Here is a 14,466-nt window from a genome sequence, read left to right as displayed (position 1 = left end):
GATATATATTAGCCTACACATTATTACCCACATGTCATGCGTGGGTGTGGTATAAAACGACGTTCAGAATGTCAACATGGACACTAGTCAAATGTTGACATTAAGGGCAGAATTCAGTAACCCCCCTCCCGCCCCCGATCTTGCCCGCTGGCAGCTATTCAGTTGTTGCTGCCGACAGGCGTGATATCATTTTAGCTCGATACCTGAAATGTGTGAAGAGTGATCAATGTGAGCGCCCAAATGGGACTTTTCGTGATTGCGCCTATGACTTTAGTCTGGTTTTGCCGCTTTACTTTGCTAAACCCGACTCATATGGGCACGATATGTGTTTTTAGGTGGATCAATTGAATATTGCCCCGTGATTTCCCGTCACTTTAGATGGGAGATTGGGCGCAAGAAAACATTGAATTCCGCCCTATCCATGTCTATCTGGCAGAATGACAACGGTCCGCATGTAGACAATGCAATATTACATTCTTTTTTAATGTATCCCTAATCCTAAAATCAGCTATCAATATTTGGACATAGTTAAATTACGGCATACAGATCATGTCAACATTCTGCTATCGACATACTGAATGTGGTCAACACTTGTAGTGCTAATTTGTGGTACTACAAGTACCAGAATACTAAAACACTCATGGGGTATGGGTGCTTGCTGGCACATGTAGTGTCACAAGGGCTTGCACTCTTTGTTTACACTATTACACCTGAACCCTGGTCTCTAATCAATATTATTTTACTAATGCCAGCCCTTGTCTCCAGTGGCTTTTATCACTTTGTATTAGGAACCATGCCAGGTACTGCATAATTCATGTATTTTATATGTTCTGCTCTGTATATTTCAATTCCTTGCTCTGTTCTGAGTGGTGGTAAATAGCCTGATTGACGTCAGTAGCAATCTCTCAAGTTGCTGTGGAGCATATAGAGAATCCTGTGTTTTCCAAACCCGATGTGACACATGTTTTCTTTGCAAACACTACATGCTGGAAATATTTTCTTATGTAGGCACATACCACTTTGTGGACGGAGATTTAATGCGCTGCTGAACCTGTTCAATAAAAGACAGCTTCACAATTCATTGACTTACAATGGACCAATGACTTATTAACCCATGTTTCTCTAGATTCAGATAGACCAGTGAGTTCCATTCTCCTGACCCTCCAGTGTGCCGAGACGGAAGATGAGCTGAGGCCAGCTGTCAGGGAGCTGCACGTTGGCTGTATACGTACATCATTATTATCCATGAAAAAGGTAAATAAGAGCAATGCCTGGCAGTGTAGGAGGCAGCTAACACAAACATGTAACTTGGAAGCACCAGAACTTAGCTCAAGATTTTCTGGCTCAATATATGATTTGTTAATACAGTGTACTTGCTCTGATTTAGAGTAAGCTACAGTTTTGCAGTTTAAAGGTAGATGTAAATTATCGGGCATTCTGATCGTAATAGTCACTGGGCAGGGCGGTCTGATCGTAATAGTCACTGGGCAGGGCGGTCTGATCGTAATAGTCACTGGGCAGGGCGGTCTGATCGTAATAGTCACTGGGCAGGGTGGTCTGATCATAATGGTCACTGGGCAGGGCGGTCTGATCGTAATGGTCACTGGGCAGGGCGGTCTGATCGTAATAGTCACTGGGCAGGGTGGTCTGATCATAATGGTCACTGGGCAGGGCGGTCTGATCATAATGGTCACTGGGCAGGGCGGTCTGATCGTAATAGTCACTGGGCAGGGCATTCTGATCGTAATGGTCACTGGGCAGGGCGGTCTGATCGTAATAGTCACTGGGCAGGGCATTCTGATCGTAATGGTCACTGGGCAGGGCGGTCTGATCGTAATAGTCACTGGGCAGGGCATTCTGATCGTAATGGTCACTGGGCAGGGCGGTCTGATCGTAATGGTCACTGGGCAGGGCATTCTGATCGTAATGGTCACTGGGCAGGGCATTCTGATCGTAATGGTCACTGGGCAGGGCAGTCTGATCGTAATGGTCACTGGGCAGGGCGGTCTGATCGTAATGGTCACTGGGCAGGGCGGTCTGATCGTAATGGTCACTGGGCAGGGCATTCTGATCGTAATGGTCACTGGGCAGGGCGGTCTGATCATGATAGTCAGTGGGCAGGGCATTCTGATCGTAATGGTCACTGGGCAGGGCATTCTGTTCGTAATGGTCACTGGGCAGGGCGGTCTGATCGTGATAGCTACTGGGCAGGGCATTCTGATCATAATGGTCACTGGGCAGGGCGGTCTGATCGTAATAGTCACTGGGCAGGGCGGTCTGATCGTGATAGTTACTGGGCAGGGCAGTCTGATCGTAATGGTCACTGGGCAGGGCATTCTGATCGTAATGGTCACTGGGCAGGGCAGTCTGATCATAATGGTCACTGGGCAGGGCGGTCTGATCGTAATGGTCACTGGGCAGGGCGGTCTGATCGTAATGGTCACTGGGCAGGGCATTCTGATCGTAATGGTCACTGGGCAGGGCATTCTGATCGTAATGGTCACTGGGCAGGGCGGTCTGATCGTAATGGTCACTGGGCAGGGCGGTCTGATCGTAATGGTCACTGGGCAGGGCGGTCTGATCGTAATGGTCACTGGGCAGGGCATTCTGATCGTAATGGTCACTGGGCAGGGCGGTCTGATCATGATAGTCAGTGGGCAGGGCATTCTGATCATAATGGTCACTGGGCAGGGCGGTCTGATCGTGATAGTTACTGGGCAGGGCAGTCTGATCGTAATGGTCACTGGGCAGGGCATTCTGATCGTAATAGTCACTGGGCAGGGCGGTCTGATCGTGATAGTTACTGGGCAGGGCAGTCTGATCGTAATAGTTACTGGGCAGGGCAGTCTGATCGTAATGGTCACTGGGCAGGGCATTCTGATCATAATGGTCACTGGGCAGGGCGGTCTGATCGTGATAGTTACTGGGCAGGGCATTCTGTTCGTAATGGTCACTGGGCAGGGCGGTCTGATCGTGATAGTTACTGGGCAGGGCATTCTGATCATAATGGTCACTGGGCAGGGCGGTCTGATCGTAATAGTCACTGGGCAGGGAGGTCTGATCGTGATAGTTACTGGGCAGGGCAGTCTGATCGTAATGGTCACTGGGCAGGGCATTCTGATCATAATGGTCACTGGGCAGGGCGGTCTGATCGTGATAGTTACTGGGCAGGGCAGCCTGATCGTAATAGTCACTGGGCAGGGCATTCTGATCATAATGGTCACTGGGCAGGGCGGTCTGATCGTAATAGTCACTGGGCAGGGCGGTCTGATCATAATGGTCACTGGGCAGGGCGGTCTGATCGTAATAGTCACTGGGCAGGGCATTCTGATCATAATGGTCACTGGGCAGGGCGGTCTGATCGTAATAGTCACTGGGCAGGGCGGTCTGATCGTAATAGTCACTGGGCAGGGCGGTCTGATCGTGATAGTTACTGGGCAGGGCGGTCTGATCGTAATAGTCACTGGGCAGGGCGGTCTGATCGTAATAGTCACTGGGCAGGGCGGTCTGATCGTGATAGTTACTGGGCAGGGCATTCTGATCATAATGGTCACTGGGCAGGGCGGTCTGATCGTGATAGTTACTGGGCAGGGCAGTCTGATCGTAATGGTCACTGGGCAGGGCATTCTGATCATAATGGTCACTGGGCAGGGCGGTCTGATCGTGATAGTTACTGGGCAGGGCAGCCTGATCGTAATAGTCACTGGGCAGGGCATTCTGATCATAATGGTCACTGGGCAGGGCGGTCTGATCGTAATGGTCACTGGGCAGGGCGGTCTGATCATAATGGTCACTGGGCAGGGCGGTCTGATCGTAATAGTCACTGGGCAGGGCATTCTGATCATAATGGTCACTGGGCAGGGCGGTCTGATCGTAATAGTCACTGGGCAGGGCGGTCTGATCGTAATAGTCACTGGGCAGGGCGGTCTGATCGTGATAGTTACTGGGCAGGGCGGTCTGATCGTAATAGTCACTGGGCAGGGCGGTCTGATCGTAATAGTCACTGGGCAGGGCGGTCTGATCGTAATAGTCACTGGGCAGGGCGGTCTGATCGTGATAGTTACTGGGCAGGGCAGCCTGATCGTAATAGTCACTGGGCAGGGCAGTCTGATCGTAATAGTCACTGGGCAGGGCATTCTGATCGTAATAGTCACTGGGCAGGGCATTCTGATCTTAATGGTCACTGGGCAGGGCATTCTGATCGTAATGGTCACTGGGCTGGGCGGTCTGATCGTAATAGTCACTGGGCAGGGCGGTCTGATCGTAATAGTCACTGGGCAGGGCATTCTGATCGTAATGGTCACTGGGCAGGGCGGTCTGATCGTAATAGTCACTGGGCAGGGCGGTCTGATCGTAATAGTCACTGGGCAGGGCGGTCTGATCGTAATAGTCACTGGGCAGGGTGGTCTGATCATAATGGTCACTGGGCAGGGCGGTCTGATCATAATAGTCACTGGGCAGGGCATTCTGATCGTAATGGTCACTGGGCAGGGCGGTCTGATCGTAATGGTCACTGGGCAGGGCGGTCTGATCGTAATGGTCACTGGGCAGGGCGGTCTGATCGTGATAGTTACTGGGCAGGGCAGTCTGTTCGTAATGGTCACTGGGCAGGGCAGTCTGATCGTAATAGTCACTGGGCAGGGCGGTCTGATCGTAATAGTCACTGGGCAGGGCGGTCTGATCGTAATAGTCACTGAGCAGGGCATTCTGATCGTAATAGTCACTGGGCAGGGCATTCTGATCGTAATGGTCACTGGGCAGGGCAGTCTGATCGTAATGGTCACTGGGCAGGGCGGTCTGATCATGATAGTCAGTGGGCAGGGCATTCTGATCATAATGGTCACTGGGCAGGGCGGTCTGATCGTGATAGTTACTGGGCAGGGCAGTCTGATCGTAATGGTCACTGGGCAGGGCGGTCTGATCGTAATGGTCACTGGGCAGGGCGGTCTGATCGTGATAGTCAGTGGGCAGGGCAGTCTGATCATAATGGTCACTGGGCAGGGCGGTCTGATCATGATAGTCAGTGGGCAGGGCATTCTGATCGGAATGGTCACTGGGCAGGGCATTCTGATCATAATGGTCACTGGGCAGGGCGGTCTGATCGTAATGGTCACTGGGCAGGGCGGTCTGATCGTAATGGTCACTGGGCAGGGCGGTCTGATCGTAATAGTCACTGGGCAGGGCATTCTGATCGTAATAGTCACTGGGCAGGGCATTCTGATCGTAATAGTCACTGGGCAGGGCATTCTGATCGTAATAGTCACTGGGCAGGGCATTCTGATCTTAATGGTCACTGGGCAGGGCATTCTGATCGTAATGGTCACTGGGCAGGGCGGTCTGATCGTAATGGTCACTGGGCAGGGCGGTCTGATCGTGATAGTCAGTGGGCAGGGCATTCTGATCGGAATGGTCACTGGGCAGGGCATTCTGATCATAATGGTCACTGGGCAGGGCGGTCTGATCGTGATAGTTACTGGACAGGGCATTCTGTTCGTAATGGTCACTGGGCAGGGCAACCTGAGTGGAACTTATCCCTGATCCCATGGGTTTTCGAATGATCGCGGATCCTTTTTCAGACGATCAAAACGGCCTGTAATAGGATACCGCAAAAACGATCATTGGTCATTAATTGCAATGTTTGGCTTTTAGACTGCTGAAAACGGATCGAGGATAATTGGATTCTGACCCCCCAGTCGTTAGCAACATTGTCTAAACTGTAATGCATGTACTAACTACAGGGATGGTCGCTAGTGACCCACGAGTGATATAGTACGTACACACTGAGCGACATTACAAAATTATCGTAACAACCGGTTGTTATCTGCAATTTTGTTTAGAATATTGAAAAAACTTATAATTACTGATATTTTACAGCTTAGCATATAATAAATAGTGGAGTTTAGTTATGTATTGATCAATGCATGTAGCTGCAGCCCCACGGCAAAGGACTCCACTTTGCTGCAGTACCTAACACTATCGGGGTTCAAACCTAGGGCACGGGACACCCAAAAAAAAAACACAGCTGCACCAAGCGATTTAGCTAATTACTTTTTCTTTAAATTTGCATCTTATTTGCACCGAAGATGCAAATAAGACACTGCACCAGAGACACTGGGTCGAAAATGGAGCTTGGCATGAAAAAAAGCCTTGGCCGCTGCACCATAGCATGTGAATACAGATTCAGACTCAGTCGCACGCAGATATACTAGTGTCGCACATCACATTAATCAGTGCTGTCTTGTGAAGCAGTTTTGTTACTTCACATTACTACTAAGATGCCCAATCGAGAAAAAAAAAAATAAAAAAAAAAAACAAGTCCCACTGGACCAGACATGCCAAGAAGGGCTTTTTGGCACAACTGCGGCAATAGGGTATGAAGACACATCTCTATGTAACAGCAGCACTGTAATGTATGTACCAGGTGCTCTATACTGTAATGTATGTACCAGGTGCTCTATACTGTAATGTATGTACCAGGTGCTCTATACTGTAATGTATGTAACAGGTGCTCTATACTGTAATGTATGTAACAGGTGCTCTATATTGTAATGTACAGTATGTAACAGGTGCACCACAAAGGTGCAGCATTGGTGTCATGAATCATGATATCACATTACAGATTTTTATCTTGGTTTCCAGAATGTAGAATTCAGCTGGGACAACGTGCAGCTCTTACAGCAGAAAGGAATCACCATAGAGCCATGGAAAGCGGTGGTTGATGCCGGACAACAGAAAACAATCACTATTAGCTGGATCCCTCCTGCTGGATACGATGTATGTTATGTCTGCTTACCTGCCAGATAGAACATTAGTGCAGTAGAAGACTAGTAAGCAAGGGTGAATTAGGCACACTTGTACAAGTAGGTCCATCAAAAGGTTTTTTGAGGCAGGATGGTGTTTTTTGGGGGGGTTAAGTTGCGTTTGCCTAGGGTCAAGGCGCATATTTGTATTTTCCATCTTCTGTTTGTCTGGCTTTCCCCCATTTGGTAGTTTTTACAAATTCATAAAGTATTTCAGAAGATTCATGTGGCCTGCCCACTCATGTGAACGTGTCAGTGAAAGCAAGAGTTGATGCGGTATTATGTAGTGAGAAGGGAAATGGTAGCAAGCATCAAGTCATATACTGAGAGTCAGATAGATACTGGAAGATGCAGTGTCAGACTGGTGCGAGCATATGGTGGTGTCACATGTACTGAATATCAAATGTTCTCAGTAGGGGTATGAGTGACACTACTACACCGGATTCTAGATTGTTCAACGGCAGCCTGTGAGACAGCATTCTATGTAGGATTCGGAATAATGTATTTCTGCTGCGGGGTACACTGGGCTCCACAAGGATAGACATAGGGGTGTAGAGTAGGATCTTGATCCGAAGCACCAACAGGCTCAAAAGCTTTGACCTTCCTGCCAAGATGCATAGCGCCGCCTCCTATATCACCCCGCCTCCGTGCACAGGAGCTCAGTTTGTAGTTGGTGCTTGCAGTGCAAGCATGTGACAGGAAGAGCTGCTCACAGCAGCTCCATAAAAAGCTTTTTCTGAGGAAAAAAGAAGACTACAAGGGCTGCAGCAGAGGCACAGATTGTGCTGGATGTCAGTAGACATTGCCTGCTGCAGCTCCATCTCTCCCCCAGCGGCGCTGTACACTCCCGAGCCCTGGTTGCCGGGTACCTACAGCGGAGGCTCCGGTTTTCTTCCAAGTTAGTCACACACGGCTGGGGCTCTCCGGGATCGCGTGGCCGCACTTCGGGAGGAGGTAAGTGGGTCCCGCTCGCGGGACCCGCACTTTATCGCAATCTGGCTCGGCCTGTGGGAGGCGGGCCGCGCGCGCTGGCGGTGGACACTGTGGCAGTACAGGCGATCCCACTAGATCACCAGGGCATGGGTGCAGGTCAGGTTTTCTCTCTAAAACTTTTTTACAAGTAGCCCGCAGTACCCGGTGGTTTTGCCAGCAGAGGGGATAAGGCTTAGACCTGGAGCCCCTCCCCCAGCCCCAGGGCGCCATTTCCCACAAATGTTCCCACCCTGGAGCTGCATATCTGTCTCCCTCACTCCCTGGCAGTGTCTGCGGCGCCATTATCCCTCAGCTCACTGTTCCTGGGAATGCTTGGGCAAATCCTCCTATGTAAAGCCGCCTGGTTGTCAGTGCTGTGACTTTACAAGACACTTAAGTATTCTACCTACCTTTTTTAGTCAGTGTTAGTTAAGAAAGAGTGCACTTAGTCAGGGTTTCCTAGTACAATTACCCTGTGATATACATCCAGTTCTTACTGTGTACTGTTATATCTATTGTTATATAGCTGTGTAAGCTAGTCCAGTGCAGTATTATTGTTAGTAATAACCTCTGCATTGTACAGACTGTGACTATTTGTGTGTGCATTTGATAGCTGAGTGGTGTCCATTTCGTGTCTTTCACTCAACCTGCTATCCCTATATTCTATAACCTGAGGGGGATTGGTGCGTCAGGTTTTATCTAATATAGGATTTTCACAAAGATATACTGTATTACGTATTTTTCTCTGTGATTTAGTCACCATATCTCTCCTTTATCTCTGCTGGTGCTGACTACACTGCGCAGGGGTTTGGGCAAGAGGTATTGTGCTGCTGACAATTGTACTGTGTTACCTGATACTGCAAGTTATATCATGTCTGCTTCTGAGGGTAACGGTTCTGGGGCTGAACACACTGCCGGTGTTGCTGAAGCCGCAGATACCTATGAGGAGAATGTAGCAGCTTTGGGCTCTGGTTCTGGGGGCTCCTTGCCCCCAGTGGGACGGTGGCAACGGGGGCAAATAATGACCCACCGTGGGCCAGTTTTTCCACGCTTCTGCATACGTTAGTTCATAAACTAACACCACCTATGGGATCCCCAATGCCGGTGCAACCGTTTGTGGTCCCTGCAGCTAACTTGACGTGGGCGGATGATTTATCTGCTTAAATAAAGAAGTTGAACCAGTCCCTGACTACTAAAAAGTCTGACCGGCGCTCGCCTACGTCCAAGTGGTCCTCTAAGCGAGCGCTTGTCTCCTCACAATCCACTGCTGTCACTGACACCTCGTCGGATGAAGACGGCACTTACACTGACCCCACAGGTTCTGACTCAGATACGGCTGATGGGGAGGGTGGTTCACATGTGGATGTTCCTGATCTTTTGGAGGCTATAAAGTTGATTTTACAGTTTACAGATGATCCCGAGCCATCCGTTCCTCCTAAGAAACCAGATAGGTTCAAGCGTCAGAAGGTGATTAAACAAGTTTTACCTCACTCTGACCACCTAATTGATATACGTCAGGAACCCTGGGAAAACCCGGGTACGAAGTTTGTGCCTCAAAAGAAGATGCTGGCTCGCTATCCCCTCGCGCCGGAGCTGTGTAAGAAATGGGAAACGCCTCCTCCAGTGGACTCACATGTGGCTAGAATGGTGGTTTCCTCAGCTCTACCGGTCACCACCGTCACGTCTCTAAAAGAGCCTACGGATAAACGTGTGGAGGGTTGTCTGAAAGCGATTTACACCCTCACGGGTGCTGCACAAAGGCCCACTACTGCAGCTACTTGGGCTGCAGAGGCCATTGAAGCATGGGCCTTGGAGTTAGATGCTGAAATCTCCTCTGACCATGCTAGACAATGCTTGTCTTATATTGTCACAGCTTCTCGTTGTATTAAATAAAGAGGCGGCTTCTGATGCCGGTATCCTGGCAGCCAAGGCCTCTACTACGTCAGTCCTGGCTTGCCGAATATTGTGGCTGAGATCCTGGTCTGTGGATCTGGACTCCAGAAAAACCCTGGAGGTACTCCCTTTTAAGGGAGATATTCTGTTTGGGGAGGATTTAAATAAGATTGTGACTGACTTGGCTACTGCCAGAATTGCCTGTTTGCCAAGTTCTGCTCCTTCTGTGTCGAAGGCTAAAGGTACTTCCTTTCGCCCCTTTCGTCCTTCAGGTAAAGCAAAAGGTCAGGCGTACAACAAGCAGGCCCGCACTTCCAAACCTGGTGAGCCTAAGCCAAAAAGAGCCTGGGCGGCCCGTCAGCCAGCTTCCAAAACAGATAAGCCTGCCGCATGACGGGGCGGGCCTCCCTCTGGGGGATCCCAGGATGGGGTCCGGCTTCTAGGGTATACCCAGGAATGGTTGAAGACCACTTCAGATGCCTGGGTACGGCAAGTCGTCACTCGAGGTTACGCCATAGCCTTCAAAAACCAACCCCCTCATCGATTTTGCCAGACAGATGTCCCGTTGGACAAGACAAAGGCAAACACTCTACATTCGGTGGTACAGACCCTCCTGGATACAGGAGTCGTAGTACAGGTGCCTCTTGCGCAGAGGGGCCGGGGGTACTATTCTCCGCTGTTTCTAGTCCCGAAACCGAATGGGTCCTCCCGGCCCATTCTCAACCTCAAGGCATTGAACAGGTTTGTGAAGGATTCCAAGTTCCGGATGGAAACCCTTCGCTCTATAGTTCTGGCCTTGGAACCTGGGGACTTCATGGTCTCCCTGGATATACAGGATGCTTACCTGCATATTCCTATAGCAGTGTCTCATCAGCGATACCTGAGATTTGCTATTGGCAACTGCCATTACCAGTTTCGGGCGTTACCTTTTGGTTTAACAACGGCTCCGCGAGTCTTTACAAAAGTCATGGTGGTGATGACGGTGGTACTCCGCCGTCAAGGGGTCAGGATACTGCCGTATTTGGACGACTTGTTAATCCTGACAAATTCCCCAGAACTTCTCCTGCGTCATCTAGATGTGACGGTCCAGTTTCTGCAGACCCGCGGGTGGCTCATCAACTGGAAGAAGTCATCCCTGATCCCTGCTCAGAGCATGGTGCATCTGGGAGCACTATTGGACACTCACAACCAGCGGTTGTTCCTGTCTCAGGAGAAAGTCCTGAAACTTCTGGACAGGATTCGTTGCTTCCTATCTCGTCCGCAAGTGTCGATACATTCGGCGAAGCAGGTGCTGGGCCTCATGGTGTCAGCATTCGACATGGTGGAGTACGCTCAATTTCGCTCTCGCCCTCTCCAGAGGCTGATTCTAGCCAAATGGGCCTGCCTGCCTCACCGGATCAGGTCTCAAATGATCTCATTGACTCCGGAGGTCCGTCTGTCGCTGCTCTGGTAGCTCCGGGACCAGCAACTGTGCAGGGGCCGTCCGTTCTGGATATCCGATTGGGTCCTGTTGACGACAGATGCCAGTCTAAGATATTGGGGTGCGGTGCTGGAGCAACACTCCCTTCAGGGGCGGTGGACCAAGGAGGAGTCCCTCCTCTCGATCAATATTCTGGAGTTGCCAGCGGTCTTCAATGCCTTGAACCTAGCCCAGCATTTAATTCAGAACCGTCCTGTTCAAGTACAGTGGCTTACATAAATCATCAAGGCGGCACTCGAAGCCGCCTAGCAATGAAGGAAGTCTCACGGATTCTACAGTGGGCAGAACGCCATCTACCAGCCATATCTGCAATATTCATTCCGGGAGTCCTGAATTGGGAAGCGGACTTTCTCAGTCGTCAGGACGTGCATGCCGGCGAGTGGGGCCTCCATCCAGAAGTGTTTCAACTCCTAGTGGAAAGGTGGGGCCTTCTAGACGTAGATCTGATGGCGTCTCGACACAATCACAAGGTTCCGGTCTTCGGAGCAAGGACAAGGGATCCTCAAGCAGCATTCGTGGATGCGCTGGCGGTACCGTGGAGGTTTCGGCTGCCGTACGTGTTCCCGGTGTCACTCCTGCCCAGGGTAATTCGGAAGTTCAAGCAAGAAAAAGGAATTCTGCTTCTCATAGCTCCAGCGTGGCCCAGACGGCACTGGTTCTCAGACCTGCAAGGCCTATCGTCAGAGTGTCCAATTTTACTTCCACAACACCCAGACCTCCTCGCTCGGGGCCCCTGTGTCTACCAGGACCTAGCCCGGCTGTCTTTGATGGCGTGGCTCTTGAAGCTTCCGTCTTAAGGGCTAAAGGGTTTTCTGAGGCGGTCATTCAAACTATGTTGCGGACCCGGAAACCTGCTTCTGCTCAGATTTACTATAGGGTCTGGCATTCTTACTTTGTTTGGTGCGCATCTAACGATTATGACGCTTCCAAGTTTAGTATAGCCAAGTTGTTGGCTTTTCTTCAGCAGGGCCTGGACTTAGGCCTGCGTCTGGCCTCCCTCAAGGTTCAAATATCTGCCTTGTCGGTGTGGTTTCAGAGAAAAATTGCGACTTTACCTGATGTGCATACCTTTACTCAGGGCGTGTTGCGTATCCAACCTCCCTGTGTCCCGCCTGTGGCTCCTTGGGACTTGTCGGTGGTTTTGGGGGCGTTACAAGAGTCTCCGTTTGAACCTCTTGGTTCAGCTGACCTTAAGTGGCTTTCTCTTAAGGTGGTGTTTCTGCTGGCTATTGCTTCAGCTAGAAGAGTGTCGGATTTGGGTGCCTTGTCCTGTAGTTCCCCATATCTGATATTTCACCGTGACCGGGCGGTTCTTAGGACTCGTCCCGGCTATCTACCTAAGGTGGTTTCTTCGTTCCACCTTAATCAGGAGATTGTAGTTCCGGCACTTGTTTCTCCTGATCTGTCTCCCAAAGAGCGGTCTTTGGATGTGGTACGGGCTCTCCGTATCTATGTGAAGAGAACTGCTCCTATTAGGAAATCTGATTCTCTCTTTGTTGTGTTTGGGTTTCTCAAACGGGGCTGGCCTGCTCACAAGCAAACTCTGGCCAGATGGATTAGAATGGTGATTGCACATGCTTATGTGAAGGCTGGTCTCTCTGCTCCTGATCACATTAAGGCCCATTCTACTCGGTCTGTTGGACCTTCTTGGGTGGCCCAACGTGGTGCGACCCTTGAACAATTGTGCAAGGCGGCTACATGGTCCTCTGTGAACACGTTCATAAGGTTCTATGCCTTCGATACTGTCACTTCCCAGGATGCTTCCTTTGGACGCAGGGTTCTTGTGCCCGCTACAGTGCGTCCCCTCCCATAAGGAACTGCTTTAGGACATTCCCTATGTCTATCCTTGTGGAGCCCAGTGTACCCCGCAGCAGAAAACGAGTTTTATGGAAAGAACTTACCTTTGTTAAAACTCTTTCTGCAAGGTACACTGGGCTCCACAAGGCGCCCACCCTGACGCACTTAGCTTCTTTGGGTTGGTATGGCATTAGCTGCTGACACTTCTCCTGTCGGGAGAGTGTGGTGTTTGTGGCAATGGGCAGTTGTCGTCTCTTTTACTTGCTACTGCATTGGGCTGGTTAACAAAACTTAGCTCCTGTGCACGGAGGCGGGGTGATATAGGAGGCGGCGCTATGCATCTTGGAAAGAAGGTCAAAGCTTTTGAGCCTGTTGGTGCTTCGGATCAAGATCCTACTCTACACCCCTATGTCTATCCTTGTGGAGCCCAGTGTACCTCGCAGAAAGAGTTTTAACAAAGGTAAGTTCTTACCATAAAACTCGTTATTTATGACATGGCACTGGGTGATGCATGTTATTTGTTTAAAAAATGATAATGTATATGCAGGGCTGGTGCTAGGGTGTTTGGCGCCTCCCTGCTAATTATAAATTTGCACCCTTCCATACATGAAAAAAGGGGCCGTGTGCACCACAAAAGGGGTATGGTCTCACAAGGAAGGGGCGTGGCCACATAATGGTACACCCAATTCAAATTATACCACACAGTAGCACAGTCTTATTCACATTACCCCAAACGTAGTGCCCCTGATTCATATTACACTACATAGTAGTGCCCCTTATTCACATTACGCCACACAGTAGTACCCCTTATACACAATGCTCACAATAGTGCCCCTTATCAGAGGTGTACCTAGGTGCCATGGTACCAGGAGCAAGTGTATGTTTTGCCCCCCCTCCCCTGTATTGTATTGGGGGCATGTTACATTTGAAAATAAAAAATATTTAAAAATCCTAAATTGGTGACAGGGCCAATTGTAGACCTTGTGCTCAGGGCAAAAGTTTCCTTTGGCGCCCGCCATTCTCAAAACAGGGACAGTGCATGCCAAAGTCATGCATAAAAAATATAGGGGCGAGGCCACATAATATTACCAATTCACATTAAACCGCACAGTAGTGTACATTAGTCACATTACACCACATTACACTGCACAGTAGTAGTTACGCCACAGCAGACCCATATATACACGTTACGCTACAGTAGAGCGCCTTATACACTATACGCTACATAAAGCTGCTTTTACACATTATGTCAGGTAGAGCCCCTTATACATTGTATGTCAGGTAGAGCCTATTATACACATTATGCAGGTAGAGCCCATTATACACATTATGCCAGGTAGGTTATTTTATACATATTATGCCGGATAGAGCCCCTTAAACACTTTACACCAGGTAGAGCCCCTTATACACATTATGCCAGGTAGAGCCCCTTATACACATTATGCCAGGTAGAGCTGCTCATACTTGCCTACCTGACCCTCTCCATGAGGGAGACAATGCTCTGTTCCTGGACTTTCCTGGTAA

The 14,466-nt window shown here is 49.8% G+C and overlaps 1 protein-coding gene across 1 annotated transcript in view; it reads left to right on the top strand.

The window, feature by feature from the left end:
* Positions 1 to 14,466, top strand: part of CFAP74 (cilia and flagella associated protein 74) — a 741,155-nt gene that overhangs the window by 718,878 nt on the left and 7,811 nt on the right. Inside the window, exons 37-38 of the mRNA XM_063943052.1 lie at positions 1,127 to 1,254; positions 6,640 to 6,774. Of these exons, the coding sequence (XP_063799122.1) occupies positions 1,127 to 1,254; positions 6,640 to 6,774 (263 nt within the window). The remainder of the gene's footprint in view (positions 1 to 1,126; positions 1,255 to 6,639; positions 6,775 to 14,466) is intronic.

This window comes from Pseudophryne corroboree, chromosome 10 (assembly GCF_028390025.1).
Source record: "Pseudophryne corroboree isolate aPseCor3 chromosome 10, aPseCor3.hap2, whole genome shotgun sequence".
Classification (NCBI taxonomy): Eukaryota; Metazoa; Chordata; class Amphibia; order Anura; family Myobatrachidae; genus Pseudophryne; species Pseudophryne corroboree.
The sequence above is the reverse complement of the archived record's forward strand: the minus strand, read 5'-3'. Positions and strand labels throughout refer to the sequence as shown.